This window comes from Micropterus salmoides, unplaced genomic scaffold, assembly GCF_014851395.1.
Source record: "Micropterus salmoides isolate LMB-PRFRI ecotype aquatic unplaced genomic scaffold, ASM1485139v1 Ms_hic_scaffold_2, whole genome shotgun sequence".
NCBI lineage: Eukaryota > Metazoa > Chordata > Actinopteri > Centrarchiformes > Centrarchidae > Micropterus > Micropterus salmoides.
The window spans coordinates 11,719,077-11,745,766 of NW_024041150.1; the positions used below are offsets into that span (position 1 = coordinate 11,719,077).

Below are 26,690 nucleotides of genomic sequence, written 5' to 3' on the forward strand. Positions count from 1 at the left end.
CCACTTCCTTTGTAACTCAAACAATTTGTACCTTCACACTTTCGGGACCAGTAGCAGGTAATTTCGCCCATAATGTGGCCTGAAAAGAGTCTCCCCTGGTTTACATTTAATGCAAGAACTGCTGATTTGTGTTAAACAGTGAAGTGCTTGACTGAAGACAGATGTCAGTCTTTGCACTTGTGCGTTTATAGGGATGTTTGCGGCTCTGCACACGATGGAAACAGATATGTACACAAAATGACTACAGGATAGACTAGTTTTAACATAAATACAGCAGTCATACTCTTAAATCTGACAGAAGACATCTAACTAATGGTAAATTACATTGTTAGACAAGAAGTACAACATGTGGTTTTATTTATGTATAAAATTTAAGGTTTTCAATTCTTGGGGAAAAAGAAACATTCATCCAAATCAGAAAATGGTGAAAATAGTAACATTGTGTGTCATTAAAAATTTCTCTGCTTTCACAAAGTCACATGATACCTTAAAGTAACAGCAGGATGCTACGCGACACTTTGACACATCCATTTAGAAACACAATCCAACTGTGCCTGGCAGCTGGGCCTAAACTCACAGACTGGAAACATGGCAGTGACAGCAAGGATCTTAAGCACACTCCGCCCTGATGGATGAGCAGAATATTTGTGTATGATAAACAAAATCTGATAGGTTCCTCTTCACATGGCTGCATTCTACAAACAGTGCAAACACATAACACACAGAGAGGGCTTCTAATAATTCCCAGCGCAAAGTCTCAGTTTAGCTGGAAGTGTGTGTGTGTGTGTGTGTGTACGTATGCGAGTCCTGAAGTCCATTGCTATCGAGCCCGCTTTGGTTCTCAGGGTGGAAGTAGCCATGTTGAGTGTTGAAATGTTGAAGCTGAAGGATGTGAAGGCATCTAGACAGGAGTAGCAGCATCAACAGGCTGCAGTGAGTTCAGACGTCACTGCTCTTCCTTGTATAAAGCAGCATCAGTTCACTGCCCTCACGCCTACTCGTCATCTTTTCCTCCCGTTTTACTCAGCTGCAACAAAAAAAAAACAGAACAAAAACCCATAAGACATGGCGTTGTGGGAAGGACTTTAAACATGTTTTAATTAAGGTGGTTTTTCACTTACATGCTGGGGGATCGGGAAGTGGTGAAGTTGAGGAAGAGAAAGACAAGAATATGGTGAGGTTAATATTACCCATCACTGCAGGCTTCTAGCTGATAAAGTGCACCATCTTGTGGAGTGAAGGTAAAATGCACCTACTTTAATAACATCAACCCAGTTCCAACCTCTTGGCAGCTCTCCTTTGTTATCTGAAAGCAGAAATCATCATGATATGCACCGACTTTAAAATATAGGCTGTGGTTATAGGTAACTACTGTGAGGTGTGGTTTCAGAAAGCCACATTTGAGACTTCAAAGAATGACAAACAGGTTGTGAAAAATAAGTGAGGGAAATAAGAAAAAAGGAAACCAGAACTTCATGTAAACTTTTAGTGGAGACTCTAATGTTTCCACAGCTGTCGAACATGTCAGGAAGAAATGTTTATAAAATGATGCACATCCTTTTGGTGGAATGGGGCAGCAATTTAAACAGGGTTCAGTTACAACTTGGGACTTGGGGTTTGTGGACTACTGTTTTGAAGCCTCAAGTTTGGTATACTGGACATCTCCATCTTTGTTTTGAACCAGAAAATGACCATATTTGGACGAGATGGAGGCACTCAGGAGGGATACACATTGCTACGCCCGACAGGTCGCCATGGCAGAGACTTGTCAATCACGAGGTGGCCACTCCCTTAAAATACACCCTGATTTATCGACCATTTTCCTCTAAATTGTACCATTGTTTACTAAGCTTTTGAGACCATAAACTCACCTGGAATGTGTTTAGTGAGGTAATAAATCAAGTGAGAAGCAGGTTCATTTTGTCCTTACGCTTCTATACAATGAGGACTTCTTTATGAAACCAGTGGATCCCTGCTGGCCGTTACAAAGACTGCAGGATTAAGGTCCGCATAGGCTTCACTTTTCAAGGTTCTCGCTTGGCTTAACTTTTGTAGCTCTGGCTACTGAACAAAGTAACTGCTGCGATCTCAGAACCCTGCAACACTGCTAAAAGAAGTCCAACTGGGCAAGTAATGTACAACGAGACAGGTTGTCAACAAACAAGTCAATAGTTTATCTTGATCCAACTATCCAACTACGGCAAGTGTGGTAGGTCAAAGTTGAAGCAGGAAATGGGTCTGAGAACTGTAATAGAGGTTTTAAACTGACCATTTGGGTGATACTTTTACTGTTCCCTATATGAAATAAATGGACTGCAATGGCTGTCTGGAAGGAAGGTTTCAATATAAAAATCTATGGTATTTTGAGATGATTGTCTATAAAATGGAAGCCTTCTTTACTGTGGACCGTGTGACTGATGTACCTGTTCTGCTGATAATCCTCCTCTTCTGAGATTTGGTCAGCTGTTCCTTCTTCTCCCTCTTCTTGCCAGTTGTGGTGGTACTTGTCACCTCACTGCTGGATGTCAACGTCTGCAACAACAAGAAATAATCAACCGTTATTTTGTTCTAACCTGATACCTCTGCCTATTTGCCCAACAATCATTCAAACTGTAAATTATGATGCTCTTCTAACCTGAAACTGATGAGGGGAAGGAGGGAGGGAGGACTGTTCAAGGAAGATTATGTCACAAGCATTGGCTTGACTGACAAGAGCAGTGTGCACTGCAGAAATACCACTAAGTACCAAAAATGGACACAAGGACTGAAAACTGCACTGATGCATTTAGTCACAGTAGTGAAATATACTTACCACAGATGTGACTACAGGCTTGTGGTTCTCCATGAGGGCCTCCTGGTTCTCCTTGGCCCACTCAAACAGTGTGTACATCATTGCAGTGCCCAGGTTAGCCTCCACCTGCTCCTCCAGCTTTGACAGGATCTGCTGCTTTGTCTCTGCAGAGCTGTTATTAAACCAACATAAAGACAACAAAAACAACAACATGACCATCACATCAAATGTGTCCAAAAAAAAAATAAAGATATATTTCTACACATAGTGGCCTTACCTCAAAATTCCTATATTCTCTGTAGTACAGTCATACAGTTTATAAGCCTGGAAGGGCAAAAGGCACAAAGTGTTTCCAGACTTTGCTGCCATCTTGTAATCTGCCATCAGTGCTTCCAATGAAAACTCGTGCAAAATTTATGGGCAATATTTGGTCAATCCACATCCATCAACACCCATGCTAGGGAGCGAACTAAAAATCAGTAAACTGAGATCAGAAGTCTCAACAGCTAAACACACATTTATTTCATCTTTCATCAACCGCTGTAACGCGCTATTCTCATCACATGGCATGTCTGCCCTGGATTATCTGAAGGTAATTCAGAATTCTGCCGCAAGGATCCTCACTAGGAGAAAAAGCTGGTCTCACATCACCCTTCATACTGAGATCTCTTCACTGGCTCCCTGTCACATATATGATCCAGTTCAAAACTCTCACTATTACTTAAAGAGCATTGCACAGTCAGGCCCCTGCATATGTGGCTGAACTACTATGCCCATACTCATCACCCTCTTTGGCGCCTTAAGGCTCCGAGGGGATCGAGGTGTTGAGTCCGTTGTATCCAAACTTTAGAATACTCCACCCGCACTCAGTCTACTGATTCTCTCGATTCTTTCCAAAGGCAGCTAAAGACACACCGGTTTAGACAGCTTTCTGGGTAACCTGTCTGCACGAGGTCTGTATCTTGTGTTTTTATTCCTCACTCTGTATTTATTGAGTATTTTTCCCACATACTGTGTACTTGTTGTGCATTTTTTTACATAATAGGTGTTTTAGCTCACTTCTTCGTGTGGCTCGGGTGGTCATTCTATCTTCTGTGATTTCCTTCCTGTATGTTCATGTTTTTGTGACTCTTGTCTGTGAAAAGCGCTGTACAAATAAAGTTCACTTACTTACTAATGCATAACAGAAGAAGGATAATTATAGAGCACAGCTTACATTCTGTTGTTGAAAAAGGCATCAAGGGAGATTTGTGGGGCCGTCTCAGGGTACACCTCTGGCCACGTGACATCCAGGATGAACGCTTTGGTGTCCTCGAGGTCTCCTATCTGTCGTATACCATTAAAACAGAAGGTAAGACAAGATGCTGCTCCAGAATTAGTCATAGCAGTTTGTTCGGATTAAAAATAATATTTTTAAAAAGCATCTCTAAAGGTTATCAATTTCATTTGATTTATATTCTGTTGAAACCGGGTGTTGAGGAGCCACAGGTTATGTGTCTTTTAAAGCAGGCTAAGATAGGACTCAAGACAGCACTCACCCGAAACTGAAAGGAAACTGGACTGATCTCCTTAAAACACTCATCCCCCTCATAGATGGAGCGAAGAGCCTCCAACTCCATCTGTGATGGAGAAGTCAGAATCAGAAGGAGCTTTTTACAGATACGAGGAATTTGCTGTGGTGATTAGGTGCTAGAACAACGTTACAGATATATACATGTGCATTATTCTGGGTGAGTGTGACAGTAAGTTAGTCAAGTATAAGATCAACAGCAGCTTGTCTTGATAGTTTCTGTGCACCAAACCCCATTCAGAAATATGGTAAATTAAACTTAACAAGGGTATGCAGGATATAACATGGCTCAAGACCAGTCACAAGAGAATAGTAAACTTTAGGTAATGGATGTAATCCTCCAGGCTTAAAATGTAACCCTTTTTAAAGCCACCACTGTTACCATGTATCACTGCATATTGTGGCAGAAGTTATTCAGTAAAGCTGACTCATGTTCCTGTTTTATGGGTAAAATATCGTTACACCGACTGGATTCGTGGACGTTTTGTATTCAGGAAAGTGAAAAGTCCCTTAACGATAGTTAATCCCACCCTCCGTTATGAAGGACGCTTGTCAGGGCTCAAGAGTAGCTAGAAAGACACTGACACTCTGGTCTGACTGCTGTTTTAGCCAAATGGAGCTTGTGCACACTGAATAAAAGCTGACATGCTAACTTGTTTTGCCGTCCAACGAGCAGCTAGCAGTCACGCTAGTGTCAAGCAGTTAGCAGTTAGCCGCTAACAGCAGCTAGCCTACTTCTGATTATTCATACCTCTTGATCCTCGTTAGCTGTCATGATGTTCCTTCAGTTCCTGTACGGTACACTCCCCGTGTAGAGTTTCACACGTATAAAAATGAATGAGTTAACAACCCATTTCTATCATTAAAACTTTACTATGGTAATAATTTCTCAACCTCACCAGTTGGATGATACAGCCAGTGCTGCCATGATTTAAACGCATGCGCAGTGAGGTACTCTACGTGAACTTTGAACCACGTCATTGATAGATGCGGTTTGGGGTTTCCTATCATGTTGTATTAGAAATTATTAGGGCCCGAGCACGACCGTGCGAGGTCCCTATTGAAATTGCTCGGATTATTTTTTTTTTTTTTTTTTTTTTTTTTTTTTTTTTTTTTTTTTTTTTTTCTGCAAAGTAGGCCCAAATGACATGGCCTAAACATACTCGAAAACTCACCAAAATTTGCAAACATGTCAGAACCGGTGAAAAATTTCGTATTCTACAAGTTTCGCACATGGGCGTGGCAAAATGACTCGCTAGCGCCACCTAGAAAATTGGAAATGATTAGCCCCTCGTTCACGTTCAACCTACATGTACGAAATTTTCTGGGGACATGTATCGTATCAAGACGCACAAAAAAGCCTCAAGAACCCATAGCCTAAAGTCAACAGGAAGTCGGCCATTTTGAATTTTATGGCCATTTTTGGATGATTTACACACTTCGTACTTTAACGAACTCCTCCTAGGGATTTAGTCGGATCGACGTCAAATTTCTGCTGTGCCTTCTAAAGGCATTGACGATGAAAAGTTGTGCTATTTGCGAGTTTTCGTCAATGGGCGTGTCCGTGGCGTCGATGATTCGCAATGAAACAGGAAGTTGTTGTAACTTCAGTGTACATGCTCACATCTGGACCAAACTGTACATGTAGGATGAGAGTCCCGCCCTGAACACATGTACATGCCGACATTCACCCACAGTCATAGCGCCACCTGCTGGCAACAGAAAGTGACCTTTAACGAAGCAGCCCCCGCCGCACGTTTTACCTACGTGCACGAATTTTCTGTGGTACGTGTATCTTGTCCAGACGCACAAAAAAGCCTCTTGGAGCCATAGCCTAAAATCAACAGGAAGTCGGCCATTTTGAATTTTACGTCAAATTTTGGATGATTTACACACTTCGTACTTTAACGAACTCCTCCTAGGGATTTAGTCCGACCGACCTCAAATTTGTGCTGTGCCTTCTAAAGGCATTGAAGATGAAAAGTTGTGCTATTTGCAAGTTTTCGTCAATGGGCGTGTCCGTGGCGTGGCGTCAAAGATCAGCTCTTCGCCATGACACGGAAGTTGTCGTAACTTCAGTGTACATGCTCACATCTGGACCAAACTGTACATGTAGGATGAGAGTCCCGCCCTGAACACATGTACATGCTGACATTCACAGACAGTCATAGCGCCACCTGCTGGCAACAGGAAGTGACTTTTAACGAAGCAGCCCCCGCCGCACGTTTTACCTACGTGCACGAATTTTCTGTGGTACGTGTATCTTGTCCAGACGCACAAAAAAGCCTCTTGGAGCGATGCCCTAAAATCAACAGGAAGTCGGCCATTTTGAATTTTACGTCAAATTTTGGATGATTTACACACTTCGTACTTTAACGAACTCCTCCTAGGGATTTAGTCCGACCGACCTCAAATTTGTGCTGTGCCTTCTAAAGGCATTGAAGATGAAAAGTTGTGCTATTTGCAAGTTTTCGTCAATGGGTGTGTCCGTGGCGTGGCGTCAGAGATCAAGTCTTCGCCATGACACAGGAAGTTGTTGTAACTTCAGTGTACATGCTCACATCTGAACCAAACTTTACGTGCTTGATAACTCTCCCACCCCGCTATGGAGGACCGATCCTGACACAGTCAGAAATAAATACAGAAATAAATAAATGCTCAATAAATAAATAAGCATCCAATTAAATACACAAAAAATTAAGTAAATAAATAAATGTAGGTAGTAATTAAATTATACAAGGAGACATAAATGTATATATTTAATTAGTGCCTTTACTTATTCACCTTTGTTATAATTACCTTATTTGTTTATTCAACTTTATTTATTACTAATTTTTTTAATGTATTTATTTATGTGTGTGTTTTAATATTTTTGTCTGTTTTATTCTTCCTTTGTATTTATTTACCTTATTTATTTTCACCCATGGTATTTATTTCTGCCTGTCTTTTTTAAATTTTTGTATGCATTTCTGCCTCATTATGCAAATGAGGAGGGGCTGTGTCTCAAGGGGTCATCTTCTCTGCTATTGGTGGACCAGTCAGACAGGAGAGCTCCTACTCTGCCTGCAGACATCAACGATCTTGCCCCTCACACAGTCAGATGGCTTCCTTCAGTGCACTGAGGTGTTTAACAACTCTGAAGACAATACTACCAGCAATGTCTTCCTTCTCTTTTCATGTAGACGCTCCAACAGACAGTGCTATCAGTTTGCTGCATGCATGGACACAGAACTGCGGTATAGAGAGAAGCACACGGTCAGCTGGCTGCAGCTAAATCTGGAGTGCACTCGTATTCAATTCTGTATGGTAAATTCAGTTTTAACGGAGCAGAGCGAGCTGACAGGCAGAGTTAGAGACTTTTTCTGTCCGTTTCTCTCTTTACAAAGACGCATGTTGCAGTCAGAGTCTTCTCTGAGATGCGAGCACGACATACAACACAATTTATCAAATTACACATCGGATATACAGTATGAAAATAAGATTGATTGGATTATACTCACAGGAAGTATAAAACCTGTTACATGTGTCTATTAAAAGTAAAGTAACACAAAAATGTCAGGGAAATTACTTTACTTAGATTTAAGTACTGCAGTTGTACATTTGAAATACCTTCCTACCTTTCTGATAGGAAGCCTTCTTGAGGTGGTATAAAACATTTCTTCTTATATTCTGATTTGAGTTGTGGACAACTATGACCACATGAATTAAAAAATTAAACATTTCACTGCCCAAGTCAGCTATAACACAAGTCTTGTTCATCAGACTACGTGCTGTACAGTATTTGTGGACAGATTTTTTCCCAGGATTTATTATGCATTTCTTCTTCTTCGTTGCATGATTTAGAATAATAAGGTGAGAAATGGGTCTGTTCTGAGTTCATCCTGCACTGCAGCAGCTAATAAAGTCCATTTAATCCCAAAAACGCTTTTCTTTTAGGCAGGCTGGAGCAGAAAACAACTCACCTTTCTCAAGTTGTACAGTAATGTCACATGTGTATGAAGGTGGATCAAACAAGGTAATCTTAAATGTCAAAGTAGAGAGGAGCCTAGTAGGCCTATTTATTTTCATTCATTACACAATATGAATAAGCTATGCAGACAGTTGTAAAGAAAGAACATCTTTTTCTTCTGTTCTCTACTTGTTATAGTTACACAGTATTAGGGGTGTGGGCTGTATTAAAAGTATCCACTGTTCTCCCATGCTCTAACACACAGTAAAGATGAAATGTGTGCTGTTCTCACATTCTTCCTCTGTATGTACACATAAACAACAAGGCAGGGAAATATAAAGGAATTTATTTTATTGTTTGGGTACATTATTGTTCAGTGTACATGCTCACATCTGAAACAAACTTTACGTGCTTGTTAACTCTCCCACCCCGCAGACATCTACACGTCAATACCGATTTATATTCATAGCGGCAAGTGCTATGTAGCTCCACATAGGGGACACAGGAAGTGACATATAACACCTTCATGCGGCGTCGGAACCGCGTAGGAAATTCACAGCCGCACCGGCAGAGCTCCAGAACATGCAACTCGGCCGGCTCACGCGCGGACGCGCTTACAAGTGCGAGGGCCCGCCCAACGCTGCTTGCAGCTTTAATATTTCATTATTATTTCATAGGGAAAAAATTGTTTGTACTGTGACTGCATTGACACGCTTTTGTGTGATATAAATATCTAATTTCGATAAATAAATGAAATGAAGATCCACTTCAAAAATAAAACGCTCAGGCCTATCCCAGAAACTACTGAACATCACATGTTGCGGTATTCAGTTACTGGTACACTATACTGGACTGAATGGGTCTAGGCGCATTATTTTTGGCACCATCAACACATAATGTTCCATTTGCAACTTTAATCACAACATATAAGAAATGTTTCAAAATATGAAATAAGTCGCACAATGTGAATAGTTTTATCAAGATTACTGTAAATGAATGTTTTTGCTTCTGATCATGTTCAAGTCGAGTGTCTGTTACTCTTAATTATGAGGAGTACATTATTGTAAACCAAAATAGATGACTTTTTTTACTCCTTTTTAAAAAGATATAAAAATACAAAAAACATTGTATAGACACCATCTCATTGTCTTAAATGTAATGGTTTATAATGAAGGAAAGGGCAAAAAGTGTGTTTATGTGTGTAAGAGTTGTGACTTACCTGAGCGAATTTTGCTTGCTCCGAGTGATGGCAGTACCAGCTGGCCCAGCAGAGGTAGTTGTGCTGAGCGCTAGAGAGGTCTGACCGTAGACTGTATATTAAAAGGGTCTGACTAACACCTGGAGGCAGGATGGGGGAAGTTCCATTGACTTGACTTGACTTGACTTGTTGGCCAGTACCATTGTCATAAATCTGATGCTAGCTACTACAGGGGGCCAATGGCGGTCATGGAACAGGGTCAAAAATAAAACAATGTGACAATGTGAAAGGAGTTTCTCGTAGTAGTGATTTTAAATTCTGCAGCTCCTCATTGTTTAGCTGTCTGGCACAAAATGTGTGTTGGGTGAGCATTTAGCATAAAGAGCAAGACATTTATCTCAGTAGTTGGTGGAGATCAAAACAGAGCTGGTAGAGAGTAAATATAGGACTAACATTCATCAGGTGGACACAAGCACGACTCCAAATGAATGATAATGTTGCTCTGTGACTGCTGGATCTGGAAATAAGCAAATGTTTGCTAACAAGTTCACAGGTGATATGACAATGTTGTTTTCCCAATGTTTTTCTGCTGCCACCAAGTGGCTAAAAAAACAGTAATTGCAGGTTTGAAAAGTCAAGACTTAATTCCAGTATTTTGATTATTATTTCAAAATTGTGTCTTCTTGTCACAGCATCAGCCAGTCGCTATTTCTTTGCATCATTTTACCTATTTGTCAACTCACTAATTTGTCATTCCATGTACTTTTCGCTAGCCATCCAACATTAGCCCTAAACCATTAGGTTTGGGAAAAGATCTTTTCAGTCATCTGCACACTGGTTTCCTATTCCCTAATCAGCCTCCCGGTATATGTAGCTGCCCTTCTGTCCTTGCCAGATTGTATATTGAGCATTCCTAGCCAGCCAGCATTCAAGGCGTTTTGCCTGTTTCCTGCCTGCCCTGTTATTTAACCCTGCCTGTCGTTTTGGACGTTTGCCTGCTTGCTTTGGCGCATTTGGACTTGGTTGGCTGACCTCTGCCTGCCTTTTGGACCATGTAAACCTTTCCAAACTTTTCAATGTTTTTCTTTTTTTGGCAGAAATGGACCATAGGGTGCAATCTAACCAGTCTTGTGGTTTGACCCACTTCATCTATGAGTTATTCACAAAGCTTTTTTCCTTTATTTTTTCTTGAAGTGATTGAAAACTAACTCAGTATCCTTATAATATTCTTATATAACAATGATGTTTATTTGTGTCTGTTAGTGGAGTGAATATAGAGCAGGTTGTAGTGGAAGATTAGAATGTTCTCATTAAAGTCTACACTAAAGATGTAATATGCTATAACACTATATATACACAGCGTGAGCTATCAGTCTGTCAAAGACTGCTGGTGCCACACTCACATAAAGTTACAGTCTTCTTAATTGGAACCACAGTGTAGAAGTGAATTAGCTTTGATGTACTAAACCAATGGTACACGGACTGCTGAGACTGTAATGTTCAATGCCAGCAGCAGTATTCAGTGTGGGGGAAGCAGTGATAATTTCCACTGTGCAAGTGAAAATGACACATGGTGTTTGACTTGTGATTATGTTGATCCTCTGAGTTATTCCCCTCAGGTGAAGACGGCAGCATTGGTGGAGGAGGAGGATGAAGGGAGAGGAGGTCGTTGAGAAGGTTGTGTTTTCCCTGTAAAGTGAACGCAGTGATTGTTCTCCTCTGATAATATAACGCAGTGATTGTTCTCCTCTGATAATATGAGGAGGTATACTTGTCTGGCAAACTGTAGTGAACGTGTTTCTATCCACACTACTGTTAGTTTAAAGACAAGGCTGGTATTTTATATGTTCTTATTCTCAGCAAATCCACAAATCAAAAACGTGTTATAGTCCATTTCTCAATGTTGATTCTCAGCTCCAAGGCCATTGGTTCCCACTGAAGCAATTTCATTTTTTTTTAAATGCTCAGTAATCTCTACACAGTAACAGATGATCACTGTAGTTTTTTAGCAAACGTTACTCAAACAGGAGAAAAAATTTGTGGGACTATTTTCAGCTACAGTTGGTGCAGTGAGTATTTGGGGCAGCAGCACGGTGTATGTGGAAGTGAGTCCAAATAAACTACAGTGTGTGTGTTTGTGTATGTGTGTGTGTGTGTGTGTGTGTGTGTGTGTGTGTGTGTGTGTGTGTGTGTTCATGGCAATGAAGAAACATGTTATGCAACAGTGTGATGTATTGATGTGTTTTTGGACAACTATAGAGCTCCATGTGACAGAGGAAGAAGAGATATCAGGATTTGATTCTAACACTTTCGTAGATACATTCCTTGTTGGTTTGGCGCTACAAATGGAATTTATTGGCAATATGATAAATGTAGAAAAACCTTAATGTGTGAACCCATAAAGCACTAGTGGTTCTGATTAGATCTATGCCTGCCCTGTGTAGAGATTTTCATTGTCTTATGATTGTCATTACTCTCTTTACAATAAGAGTGCAAACCAATGTTAATAAACTTTTTACTGCTGCCAAGGAATTAGTTGAATCTGTGCTTATTGCTTTTCTCAAATCCCTGGAATGAGGGGCTGAGAAATCTAACTTCACTCTCTGAAAATGAAAGGCATTCTAATAGCACAATGTCAGTTTGAATTTTTATTTGTAATTTTGTTCACTGTATCAGAGTCAAGTCAAGTCAAACTTCATATAAACAGCACATTTCATACCAATCAGTTGTTTCATACACAGGGCAACACAATTTACTATGCAATCACAATACAATCATACAAGTGTAAGTGCAGAAAATAGGTATAGATGTATCATCAGTGCAGAACATAGCCTACAAATGTCTAAATACACCCACACACACACACACACACACACACACACACACAAACACACACACAGTACGTGTGTTGAGTGTAGAGGCCTCACCTCTGTCAGGTTTGAAGCTGCAGGTTGTGGTGCTGTTGTAATGGCTCGCATCATATCGCAAGGTGTACCACATATTTTGTACCCTCATTTGGAAGCATGTTTGGTGTATTATGTTTATGTCTGCATGTACAGGCTGTAGGAGTGAATGGACACTGTCCTCTGTCTTACTAGGAAAGTACTGTTCACGGACACAAGAGGGCGCATAGAGCTAGGAGGACTGGCTGCGTGATCTCATAGTGTGTCAGCTGAATATTTTCATGCTGGCAGAACCTTTGTCCACCTATTATCACAAAATGGTATGGAGAAGCATTGCTTGAATCGACAAACTAAAATTCTCATCCCGATCCCAAAGTTTCCAAAGATACCACACATGAGGGTGATGTATATTAAGTATTCCACAATAAGACATCTAGAATATTTCCATTTCAATCCATCTTTAATCTAAATATATCAGTCAGTGTACTTCTATTAAAAATATTTGCTCAGTAATTTAAAAAATGTCTGTGTGGAAACACCACAACCACCAGGCACCAGACTTTTGAATCTAGGTGGATGGATGACTGGAAGGGTTCAGAGGTGTTTTCCAACAATGGTAGTGTACAGAGGGTTTCTCACTGAAAACAGAAATAATGATAAAAAAATAAAGTGCTGCTTTAATATTGTACTAATAATAATGGACATTAAAGTTGCATTCATTGACAAGCTAAAAACAGCACTGACACATCAGCATTCATTTGAAGTCATTTTTCTGACCACCTGACGACTCACGCACTCTCCTTTTAGCTCTTTTTTGGCAGCAAAACAGCAGCTAAATCCACCAGTTGCTCTTTACCTGCTAAAGGTTCCACTGTTTTCACCAACTAGTCACTAACTTTGTCTGAGTGCTGCTGGACAGGTAGTGTACAGTGGGTTTATCAGAGCATTTTTCCTCAAACAATGAACTAATACAGGCTAGGCCGAGTTGGTCAAAATTCTCTGTGGGTTTGTGACTCCCAGTGACACCTTTCACAGTACACAGTCAGAATCAGAATCAGAAGAATCAGAAGGAGCTTTATTGCCAAGTAGTGTTTTACACATACAAAGAATTTGCTGTGGTGATAAGGTGCTACACGTAGACAAACATTCAGTCAACATAAATAAATGTAGAAATATAATAAATATGGAATGGAAGAACAACGTTACAGATATATACATGAGCATTCAGTCATTTGATTGTTAACATAAAAAGGATTTCATTGCAGCTAAATAATATAAGATTTAAACATCTCTGTTTAAAAATGAAATGCTCAGTCTCATCATACTGTGTTTGGTAAATATTACAAGCTACATCATGCGGTATATGGATCCATCCATACTGTTGTAATGGCTTATGAAGGATCTTTTCGAGGTTTCGGCAGTCTCTATTACAGTGAATCTTAATGGACAGAAACATATGACCAGCTGAGTCCAGTCACTGCTGCCACCCCCCTTAGTTGGTCAATTGGTTTGGTCAGATGAATACAACCTCAACAAGCCTAAGTGCCTTGCTTGACTCCTCAATATTAACATTTACATGAGAGAAGATATGGAGCAAGCTTTTATGTCAGATTGGATTCACTGGAAGAGGTAACTGAAGAGCAAGCCAATATTATTATTTTTCCCTGAAGCAGACAGTGAGACAGAATAGCCTGTAAGTGTATGCATGTTGACTTTGTAATAAAATCACTGAACCCTCCCTATCTGCCTGGACTGTCTGCATAAGGATCCTCCCCCTGCTGCCTCGCATTCACCCTCTTGACAAGTGAAGCTTTTCTTCACTCAGCTATCACTTTTGTGTAGAGTACATCATAAATGATTTTGAGGAGAGACTGTCTGAAAGTGTGCAACATCACTATTCATAATTTCTCGCCCCTCTCAGTAGCCCTTTTTAACAAGTGATCCCCAGAAAGGACGTTAGAAGATCCATCATTACGCCAGCCTTGCTTTTTCACACTGAACCAACCAACGTCGGCATAGTGCTGCTCCACTGTGTAATTTTAGATGGCATGCCAGCGTTTCAGAAGCAAAAAAGGCATGATGTGTAACACAGCAATATTGGCATCTAGTGACGTATAACATACGTGTCAGACAGAAGCAGTAATAATGGCGGGTGCAAACAAAAGCAAATTTGTGCGTGCAGATTTGTGCATGCAGCATGTTTGTGCGATTGATCTGACACCAACTGCCATTCCCCCGTTCATATTGATTGGGAACCTTATTCCTCTCTGCTGTCTCCCAAATAAAGGCTTCAGTTTCAATGAAAGCAATGTTCTCTTTTTACATGATCACATTCACACCTGGAACCTGTACCTGCCTGTAAGTATGCATGTTCACTTTGTTATTAAATCCATCAGATTGTATTCACTGGAAGAGGTACAGTGGGTACGGAAAGTATTCAGACCCCTTTAAATCTTTCACTCTTTGTTTCATTGCAGCCATTTTCCAAAAATCAAAAAAGTTCATTTTATTTCTCAGTAATGTACACTCAGCACCCCATCTTGACAGAAAAAAACAGAAATGTAGAAATTTTTGCAAATTTATTAAAAAAGAAAAACTGAAATATCACATGGTCATAAGTATTCAGACCCTTTGCTCAGTATTTAGTAGAAGCACCCTTTTGATCTAATACAGCCATGAGTCGTTTTGGGAAAGATGCAACAAGTTTTTCACATCTGGATTTGGGTATCCTCTGCCATTCCTCCTTGCAGATCCTCTCCAGTTCTGTCAGGTTGGATGGTAAACGTTGGTGGACAGCCATTTTCAGGTCTCTCCAGAGATGCTCAATTGGGTTTAAGTCAGGGCTCTGGCTGGGCCATTCAAGAACAGCCACGGAGTTGTTGTGAAGCCACTCCTTCGTTATTTTAGCGGTGTGCTTAGGGTCATTGTCTTGTTGGAAGGTAAACCTTCGGCCCAGTCTGAGGTCCAGAGCACTCTGGAAAAGGTTTTCGTCCAGGATATCCCTGTACTTGGCCGCATTCATCTTTCCCTCGATTGCAACCAGTCGTCCTGTCCCTGCAGCTGAAAAACACCCCCACAGCATGATGCTGCCACCACCATGCTTCACTGTTGAGACTGTATTTGACAGGTGATGAGCAGTGCCTGGTTTTCTCCACACATACCGCTTAGAATTAAGGCCAAAAAGTTCTATCGTGGTCTCATCAGACCAGAGGATCTTATTTATCACCATCTTGGAGTCCTTCAGGTGTTTTTTAGCAGACTCCTTGCGGGCTTTCATGTGTCTTGCACTGAGGAGAGGCTTCCGTCGGGCCACTCTGCCATAAAGCCCCGACTGGTGGATTGCTGCAGTGATGGTTGACTTACTACAACTTTCTCCCATCTCCCGACTGCATCTCTGGAGCTCAGCCACAGTGACCTTTGGGTTCTTCTTTACCTCTCTCACCAAGGCTCTTCTCCCCCGATAGCTCAGTTTGGCCGGACGGCCAGCTCTAGGAAGGGTTCTGGTCGTCCCAAACATCTTCCATTTGAGGATTATGGAGGCCACTGTGCTCTTAGGAACCTTAAGTGCAGCAGAAATTTTTTTGTAACCTTGGCCGATCTGTGCCTTGCCACAATTCTGTCTCTGAGCTCTTCAGGCAGTTCCTTTGACCTCATGATTCTCATTTGCTCTGACATGCACTGTGAGCTGTAAGGTCTTATATAGACAGGTGTGTGGCTTTCCTAATCAAGTCCAATCAGTATAATCAAACACAGCTGGACTCAAATGAAGGTGTAGAACCATCTCAAGGATGATCAGAAGAAATAGACAGCACCTGAGTTAAATATGAGTGTCACGGCAAAGGGTCTGAATACTTATGACCATGTGATATTTCAGTTTTTCTTTTTTAATAAATTTGCAAAAATTTCTACATTTCTGTTTTTTTCTGTCAAGATGGGGTGCTGAGTGTACATTACTGAGAAATAAAATGAACTTTTTTGATTTTTGGAAAATGGCTGCAATGAAACAAAGAGTGAAAAATTTAAAGGGGTCTGAATACTTTCCGTACCCACTGTAACTGAAGAGAAAGCCAATATAAGTGTTTTTCCTGAAGCAGATAGTGAGACAGAATAGCCTATAAGTGTTTGCATGTTCACTTGGTTATTAAATCACTGGGTCCTTCCCCTGCTGCCTCGCACTCACCCTCTTAACAAGTAGGAGAGAGCCAGGATAGATAAAAAAGGAATAAAAGTAACAGCAATTTTCTCCATGCCCTTACAAGTCTAATAACAATGTCAGCCTGTTCCGTAGGCAATAATAATAATTCTTAACAGAAGTTATCAGTCAAGTAAATTCACTCCATGTGTTTTTTGAATGACAAGTTGTGTTTATTGTTTCATGTGTCTGTGTCATGATCATATGACAGATTAGTTAGTACTTTAACACATCCTGAAGTTTGCTATGTGAACGTTTTTCAGTACAGAAGCGAGTCATTGTCAGGACGATTGAAACTCTGTTTCTTTCCATAAACACTACCCTTGCGAGAAAAACTACAGCTTGTGCATTTGTTCAGACACTGAATGTCTCTGGGCAAGTCATTTAATGTTACCTGACACACAAATCATGGCTGGAACCAGAGTTCAAGGTACATGGGAGCCAGTGAGAGCACAGCTCCCATAAGGAGGGTCTGAGCTCCCATAGAAGCAGTAAAATCATGTATCTGTGGGGGTCACTAATTCATTTATCAACAACCATTATTTTGAATCACAAATAATGTGTTTTAATTGTAAATAGGCTACTATTATTTAGGCTACATTAAAAAGATAAACAGACTTAAATGAACATGTTTTTCTAATGAACTACGCTGAGCATCGCATGACTGATGGCTCCACTTCTCCGCCATCAGCCACTGGTGCGCACAGTTTTGACGGAACAGGTTGAAACCACGATCTGCAAACATGAATTCCTATTCAGTGCTTGAAGTGGGCCCGTACGCACCGATATGGGACTTCTCCAAGCTGCTGGTGTTACACCAAAATCTGTGACCTTTCAGATTCTGTGACTACACCCAAAAAACGATGTTTTCCTAACCTTTCCTTTCCGAATATTTAGCAGGCTACAGGTAGTAGTGATGGCAAGTTCGAGTCTTTTGACAGACTCGTTCATTCAAATCTCATTCATTAAAATGAACTAATCTTTTTTTTGAGTCATTTCGTTCATTTCGTTCATTTGAACTAGGCTGGTTATTGTGGCCCTGCAGCCCTCTAGTGGGCGATTACAAAACAGCGCCGTTCTCAAACACGGAAGGCTGCCTGGCTTGCTTTATTTGACAAAGTATAATGCACAAATTCACCTCTTGATTACTGTATATCATCATTATATCAACCCCCCTGGGCCCACAACCAAATTCAAACCATGTATAAACCTCAGAAATATGTTGACAGCTCCACAGTAGATGTCACGTGAAAAATGAACGACTCAAACCCAGAGACCCACAGTTGAGAGTCGTGAACTAATCAATTCTGTTTCCTGTGCTGACGGAGCCCATGCAGCTGCCGTGTGACGAGTGAACGTAAGAGTCCAAGATCCTTCACACATGCGTGAAAATGAACGAATCACTCACTGAGACAACCCGTTCCTCCTGAGTCATCTACACGATTAGGTCTTATGAACAAAACGTTCTTTGAACGACACAACACTAACAGGTAGCTAAATTACTGTTTTCCTCATAGCATACTAGGTGATGTAGGCTATTCGTTAACACAACATGCCGTCTCATTTAACTAGCAAAACAACGATATAAATCTCATGTCTGCATTACCGACAATCCGTTATCGTCTTACACATTCATTATACGTCTGAGTAAAAACATTTGACATCTTTTCATCACTTTTGCTCACCTGTAAATACAAAAACACAAGCACATCAGCAGAACGTTGTCTCTACGTACAGCCAAGGGGGTAAGCCAGAGATGTGCAATGGCTGTCATTTTTGGGCCTACATGGATGCTTTGGTCGGCTTCACTGTCCAATCTCTGGCTTACCCCCTTGCGTGTGTGCCCTCCTGTCTAACCCGAAGGACCCCACACGCTGCCCCAAGTGCCTGTGTGAGCCTTACTCATTATATCCATAAATTGACCTACTAAAATATTACAGTTGTTATTGCACAAGAACATATACATCAGATTACTAAAGCAAAATCAAAACAATTACAATAATACATTAGAATGGGGGGTGCCCACTGTTCAATGCATCAATATGCCTAACAGAGTCCATTAACAAGGCCAACATTACTGTGGGTCCCACATCTGCCCTCTTGTTGTTCTCTGGGCGCTATGTGACGCTCACCTGTTCCCGTTCTCGATGCCTGCTAATCTGTCGGCAGAGAGAGAACAGAAAGAAGAGAAGCTCGGGTTCCTTTCAAGTAGCCGTGTGCCGAAGCTTGACATGTTTTGGTGAACCGACCAATCAATTGAAATATAGAAGAAACAAATGTGCATTGTCCAAAAAAGTAACTTACAACTTAAAACAACAAGCTGCTGATTACTGCATTATATTCTGTTAGCCTATATTTAATATAATTTGAATTGTCATCTGCCACCTTAATTTTGTTTCCCTTCTTATAAATAAAAACATTTTCACCATAAGTGTTTAATGCTCATGGTTTTCTGGGGGAGGACCCCCAGACCTCATCACTAATATATGTCAGCATCAAATATTTATTCATAATACTGTTAAATATCTTTTCATCTTGTTCTCATGCCCCAAGAGTGTCGTCACAACCCTAATCTGAGCCCAGTTTATTTATTTATCTCCGCCGGGAACATTAGTTAGACTATATTAGAGACCCCCAGGAAGCTCAGATTATAACTTGAACCCTGGCTGGAACTGCTGGAATAATGTTGTGTGGCAGGGTGTGGGCCACTTTGTTTCCCATTTACAGAACCAAAGCTGTATACAAACACTGGATTTTTTCAGCACACAGTGAACAGACAGCTATTGGACTGTGTGGAGATACTTATGAATTTAAATTTGTTTTGGATAAAAATCTCTTATCCCACCTTTAAGTGATATCACTTGATTCTGAGTCAGTTGGGGCTGAAGAATGCAAGTTTAAAAATGAAGCTCTGTCGCTCCAGGCTACATTAGCTCCTACTAATAGTTCACATTCTGTATGATTTATAAGCAGGTAAATCAGGGACTGAACCAAGAGCAGGTTCAGTGATCAGTGTTTATTAATTACAAAACAAAAAGTAGAACAAGCATATGGGTTGTAGAGGCAGCCAAGGGTCAAAAAACAGGTGGTAAGTTGTTGCAACTATCTTTATCTCTGTTGAAAATTAAATTGTGTATGCACAATTTCTCACAGAATCACACAGAAATGTGAGACTGTTTAAACCCTGTCACTGGTCATTGCTGATCAAGCTGAAAACCGCCTGATTCCAGTCACCGGCCAACTGATGCATCTCTAGAAACCTGCGGCAGAGCAGCAGGATTGGCAGTGCGGGTGGAGCCAAAGAAACAGGAAGCACAGTGTTGGGTGACTCAGGGAACGGGAGGACTGGTGACTGCAGCAGCTCTGGGACTGCCAACTGTTACAGCTCTGGGACTGCCGACTGCTGCTACAGCTCTGGGACTGCCGACTGTTACAGCTCTGGGACTGGCGACTGCTGCTACAGCTCTGGGACTGCCAACTGTTACAGCTCTGGGACTGCCGACTGCTGCTACAGCTCTGGGACTGCCGACTGTTACAGCTCTGGGACTGGCGACTGCTGCTACGGCTCTGGGACTGGCGACTGCTGCTACAGCTCTGGGACTGGCGACTGCTGCTACAGCTCTGGGACTGGCAACTGCTGCTACAGCTCTGGGACTGGCGACTGCTGCTACAGCTCTGGGACTGGCGACAGCTGCTACAGCTCTGGGACTGGCGACTGCTGCTACAGCTCTGGGACTGGCGACAGCTGCTACAGATCTGGGACTGGCGACAGCTGCTACAGATCTGGGACTGGCGACTGCTGCTACAGCTCTGGGACTGGCGACAGCTGCTACAGCTCTGGGACTGGCGACTGCTGCTACAGCTCTGGGACTGGCGACAGCTGCTACAGCTCTGGGACTGGCGACAGCTGCTACAGCTCTGGGACTGGCAACTGCTGCTACAGCCCAGAGCGACAGCTGCTACAGCTCTGGGACTGGCGACAGCTGCTACAGCTCCGGGACTGGCGACTGCTGCTACAGCTCCGGGACTGGCGACAGCTGCTACAGCTCTGGGACTGGCGACAGCTGCTACAGCTCTGGGACTGGCGACAGCTGCTACAGCTCCGGGACTGGCGACTGCTGCTACAGCTCTGGGACTGGCGACAGCTGCTACAGCTCTGGGACTGCCGACTGTTACAGCTCTGGGACTGGCGACTGCTGCTATAGCTCTGGGACTGCCAACTGTTACAGCTCTGGGACTGCCAACTGTTACAGCTCTGGGACTGCCGACTGCTGCTACAGCTCTGGGACTGCCGACTGTTACAGCTCTGGGACTGGCGACTGCTGCTACAGCTCTGGGACTGGCGACTGCTGCTACAGCTCTGGGACTGGCAACTGCTGCTACAGCTCTGGGACTGGCGACAGCTGCTACAGCTCTGGGACTGGCAACTGCTGCTACAGCTCTGGGACTGGCGACAGCTGCTACAGCTCTGGGACTGGCGACAGCTGCTACAGCTCTGGGACTGGCGACTGCTGCTACAGCTCTGGGACTGGCGACAGCTGCTACAGATCTGGGACTGGCGACTGCTGCTACAGCTCTGGGACTGGCGACTGCTGCTACAGCTCTGGGACTGGCGACAGCTGCTACAGCTCTGGGACTGGCGACTGCTGCTACAGCTCTGGGACTGGCGACAGCTGCTACAGCTCTGGGACTGGCGACAGCTGCTACAGCTCTGGGACTGGCAACTGCTGCTACAGCCCAGAGCGACAGCTGCTACAGCTCTGGGACTGGCGACAGCTGCTACAGCTCCGGGACTGGCGACTGCTGCTACAGCTCTGGGACTGGCGACAGCTGCTACAGCTCTGGGACTGGCAACTGCTGCTACAGCCCAGAGCGACAGCTGCTACAGCTCTGGGACTGGCGACAGCTGCTACAGCTCTGGGACTGGCGACTGCTGCTACAGCTCTGGGACTGGCGACTGCTGCTACAGCTCTGGGACTGGCGACTGCTGCTACAGCTCTGGGACTGGCGACTGCTGCTACAGCCCAGAGCGACAGCTGCTACAGCTCTGGGACTGGCGACAGCTGCTACAGCTCTGGGACTGGCGACAGCTGCAGCTCTGGGACTGGCGACTGCTGCTACAGCTCTGGGACTGGCGACAGCTGCTACAGCTCTGGCACTTGCAACGGCTGCTACAGCTCTGGGACTGGCGACAGCTACAGCTCTGGGACTGGCGCCTACTGCTACAGCTCTGGGACTGGCGCCTACTGCTACAGCTCTGGGACTGGCAACTGCTGCTACAGATATGGGACTGGCGACTGCTGCTACAGATATGGGACTGGTGACTGCTACAGCTCTGGGACTGCTGCAGCTATGGGAGGTACTGGAAGTTGCAGCAGCCCAGCAAAGACAGGATGTTGCTGCAGTTCAGCAAGGGCCGCTGACTGGACAGAAATAGCAGGTGTCGGCTGCACCTCAGATGAAGAACCAGGAGCAGCTATTGGCCAGGGCCACTGGTAGAGAACCAGCAGCAGGTGTTGGCTGGACCTCAGACGGAAAACCAGGAGCAGGTGTTGGCTGGACCTCAGACGGAAAACCAGGAGCAGGTGTTGGCTGGACCTCAGACGGAAAACCAGGAGCAGGTGTTGGCTGGATTGTCAATAGGAAACCAGTAGCTGGGGCTGGCTGAGCCACTGATGGGGAACTGGGAACTAGACTGGTGTCGGCCAGACTGCCGATTGGGAACCAGACAGTACTGGAGGCAATTCAGTGGTACTGGGCAACTAGTCTTTGGGGTGATCGACAGCTGAATCTCTAAGAGCAGGCCAGCAAAGTCTCTGAGGCGCTGGGCAGCTCAGTCTCTGAATGAAGTCTGGTGGCTAGCAGGCAGGGATGTAGACTGGTTTCTAGTTGTCATAGTTAGCAGGTAAATCAGGGATTTAACCCATACGCAAGACACCCAGGCAGAGCAGGTTCAGTTGTCAGTGTTTATTAATTACAAAACAAACAAAGCTGTAGAGGCAGGCAAGGATCAAAAACATGTGAGCAGTCAAAGAAATAGGCAACTAATCCAAAGAGCACATGCAAAATCCATAATTCAAAACAGTCATCATTTAGGTGAAGAGAGAGAGGCTGGGACGCTTGACACAAAGACAAATAGGCAACTAACAAGGGAACATACTGACTTAATTACAAAAGTGAGGCAAAGGTGGAACTAATCAGGCTGGGGCAGAAAATCACAGGCAGGAAAACACACAAAGACAGGAAGTGAAGTTAACAGAAACACAAAAGGAAAGATACTTTCACAATAAAACGGGAAATGACAAACAATGACAATACAAACCCAAAACCATGACAGTGAGAGAATGTTATAAGAGTGCAATTGTGGCACTGGGTGTTTGAAAAGACAGATAAATTGACCCCCCCCCTAATTTTTGAATTCAGTGAAAGCTTAAGGTCTCAAAACATAATGTAACCACTTTGTCGCTTACATAAGTTATACTGTTCTGTTACTGAGATGTGACAATTCCATGCCTGCTAAACACAGTATGGTCAGCAGAGGGCGCTCTATGCATTATACTAAGGCATCAGTAGCTAATGCCAGTAAAGTAGAATGAGACGTCTGTACATGATGAGTAAGTCCAAGAATGCATGCTACAGAGAGTGCTCCTGATTAAAACTGTATTTTCATATTTCCAACAGGTAAGCAAACTGTAAACAGAATTCTGGTAAAAGACATTAGTAGTACATGTGAGTAAAGCCTTAGCTAGAAACTTTAACACGCAGAGACATTGAATTTGATCGCAGTTCAGAGTGAGTGCTGACGGGCTCCGGTGGTTAAAGGTACGCTGAATCAATATGCATGTCAGAGATTTATGTTCGTAATATGTTTTGAGAAGTAACTATTAGAGTTTTGTTGAGAGAACGCTTACCGCAGCGTAGGTTAGTTAAGTGCCTTATGCAGGGCCGAGAGCTAATTGTTACATGTGTTGGTAAGCTAATGCTAATCGTGGCTAGCATGCTAATGTTACAGCCTAGAGCCCACGTTATTTTGGCGCTGTCTCACACGCTGGCACTGAGTTAAATAGATGTTTATCGTGACGATTGCAAGAGTTCACACAATGCTTTCTGTTTTCACTGTTGATTTTCATTTATTTATTTGAGTATATTTAAAAGGTGAGTTGCAGTGACTGGAGCTTGTGGTATTCAGTGCTGTCATATATGGTAATGTTAGTTGATGTATGTGTAATTCATTGGGGTGTAAAAGACGTAGTTAAAAGGATGAAAGTTCATGCTTGGGTACATGCTGGGACAATGTTACCGACATAAATGTTCATGTGTTGAATGTGTATATTGAGGTTGCCCTTTGTTTGCCTCTCTAAAATCTGAGAGTTATGCTGCAGCTTCAGTTAATTGTAGTTTTTGGTAAGTATAGTTGAGTACTTAACTGTGATATTCAGGAGAAGACACACGTGAAAGGTACAGCCAAATGATACAGGAATTTATGTGCAGGGCATTTTCGGTGTTATCTATGTCATTTAAATGTTTATTAAGATGTTGTATTTGGTTATGGTGTAAAACAGTAAGGTAGTAAGTACAGAGCAGTAAAGTGATGAGTAAGTCCAAGAATGCACGCTACAGAGAGCGCTCCTGAATAAAACTGTATTTTCATACTTACAACAGAAATTAAATGTGTAAACAACCTTTGTGTATATCTTCCTGGAGATCCCTTGTGGCCATGTGAGTAAAGACTGTTGTCTCTGTTGATTGAGGTAGTGCTAAATTGTCATATCACAGTAAAACCCCTTACCTTGGATTTCCACTGGATGTGACTGCATTGCAGGCTAGTTGCACCACACCTCCGTCACATCCCTGTCCCGGCTCAAATATCCATGTGAACTTCAAGCAGTTGACTTTAAAGCAACCCCATTTCTATCACTATTTCCAGTTGTTTTGCCAACATTTTGCTGAGTAAATTTAGGATAGAAATGTTCAGGTGTCAAGTGGAAACTTTGGGATCCGTAACACTTTTAAATGAATGATTAACCGACAAAAACACAACTGAAACATTTGCTAGTTGAATAAAAAGTTCAAAAGAACATTTTAAAATGCCATGCTCTCTGGTTGTTTTTATATATTTTTTTAATATATAATTTTAGGAAACTACAAAACCAAGGTAACATATTCCTCATTCTGAGTCAATACTTACAGACTTGATTGTTCATTAGCTTTTCTTACGCCATTTCCTTTTAGTGCTTGAAGTGGGCCAATACGCATTTTCTTGCGTACCGGTACTTCTCCCAAGCTGCCGTTACTCTCTCTCCACGGGTGCTTCTCAAGTCCCTTATTTGTCGTTTCCTCGCACCTCGCTTGAACCGGAAGTTGTTCCACTCCGCCATCTTGTAGGCCGTCCCAAAGCTCTTAGGCCCTCTCTACACGAACACGGGTATTTTCATAAATGTGACTTTTTGCGCAGTTTGGCCGTTCGTACACACGGAAATGCAGTATCAGGTCACTGAAACCGAACATTTTTGAAAACCCCTGCCAGGGTGAGGATTTTCAGAAACGCGGGCTGCAGTGTAGTCGTGTGGACAGTAAGCTGTCTTGTTCAAATCTGTGTTCATTGTACGTCTGAACAACAAAAGCCCCACACACAACTTTATTTATTTATTAGAAAGATTAGAAGATTCTTTTGTTTCTCCCAAGACACCATGATAATATTCTGGGTTATTCAATAATGAATTTACAATCAGAATCAATAAATATAAATGCAGATAATATCAGCATAGTGCCAGTAGAAATGACCCTGTGCCTCTGAGCAGGACATCAGTAACCTATAATTTTTAATGTGCAGGTGTTAAACAGGAAACAGAGAATCGTGCTGCTCTGCACTAATAACTGTGTGACTGTACCAACACCGTGCACATGTAGGCCTTTGTAGACACACACTCCATCAAAAGTCTGTACAGCTGTCAGAGCCAACTGGCAGCTGACCCAGCTGTGATCAGGTGCCACGTCATCAGAAATGGATGTCGCTTCACGTGATGCTTCGGAGGAAAGGATGTCTCATGACTCTAAAAAAAAATTCTCTCATCCCTTCTCTCCTGGCTTGGTTTCCTTGCGTCTCTCCCATAGACTGTATATAAAAAGGTCTCTCCATGCATTACCCAGTGAGCGGGACTAAGACGCAAGGAAAAGATGCAAGTGAGGGAAACGTGGATGCAATTAAGAGACTTGAGAAGCACCCCATATCAGGTTCTCGAGGCGCTACGTGACGATCACCTGTTCCCGTTCTCGCCTGCTAAGGGAGAAGAGAAGCTCGGGTGCCTTTCATTTAGCCGTGTGCTGAATGTAGCTCATCAATGTCACTTGTCGTGAATAGATCAATCACAGCCCGGATGGGGCGGGACATTTAAAAATATTGACCGATAGGTGTCATTTACGCTGGGGACACTGAGGACAGGTCAGAATCAGAATGTCTCCATCACTTTTTGAAAGCTTTTAAAAATGTTCTGAAAAACAATTTGCAACGAGAAATGTAAAATAACAAATGAAACAATGCAAAATAAGAAAACATGCAATGCAACTGAAATGTAGAAGAAAGTAAAAATGCATTGTCCAAAATCTGATTACAGCATTAGATTATTTTTTTATATTTTGAAATGTCACCTGCCACCTTAATTTTGTTTTTTTTGTTCCCTTCATATAAATAAAAACATTTCCTCCATTAATTGGTGCAGAAAATGTCTCCAGAATGCAGGAAATTAATGCTCAAAGTCATCACACTCCTAATCTGAGCCCTTATGTCTTGACAATACAAAGTGACGCAATTACCAAACTTTTTAAATGTTGAACTTGTAGTTCTGCATGAATGGTTAACAAATCAGAGACTAACTACCATGTAGAGCATTTCTCTTGCACAATAATATAATGAATGACAGGCAGGCAGACTATCCAAATATAGTGTGACCTGTAAATACATTAATATTATACTAACATTTTACTTTGTATTTAATGTTATAATATTTACTAGTTTCACCTTGAGGAGGAGGATAGTGCGGGAGGGGGAGTCTTGGCACCTATTTCTTTCCACTTCAAGCACTGTTTC

General features: G+C 42.5%; 1 protein-coding gene across 1 annotated transcript; it reads right to left on the minus strand.

The window, feature by feature from the left end:
- Positions 1 to 340: 340 nt before the first annotated feature.
- On the minus strand, positions 341 to 5,308 carry rwdd (RWD domain containing 4). Its single transcript, XM_038731644.1, has 8 exons — positions 5,113 to 5,308; positions 4,330 to 4,410; positions 4,008 to 4,117; positions 2,813 to 2,963; positions 2,424 to 2,532; positions 1,257 to 1,306; positions 1,122 to 1,124; positions 341 to 1,027 (listed from the first exon to the last, which is right to left on the minus strand). Exons 1-8 carry the CDS (start codon positions 5,134 to 5,136, stop codon positions 995 to 997), a joined length of 561 nt encoding a protein of 186 aa, XP_038587572.1. The 5' UTR covers positions 5,137 to 5,308; the 3' UTR covers positions 341 to 994.
- Positions 5,309 to 26,690: the final 21,382 nt, after the last annotated feature.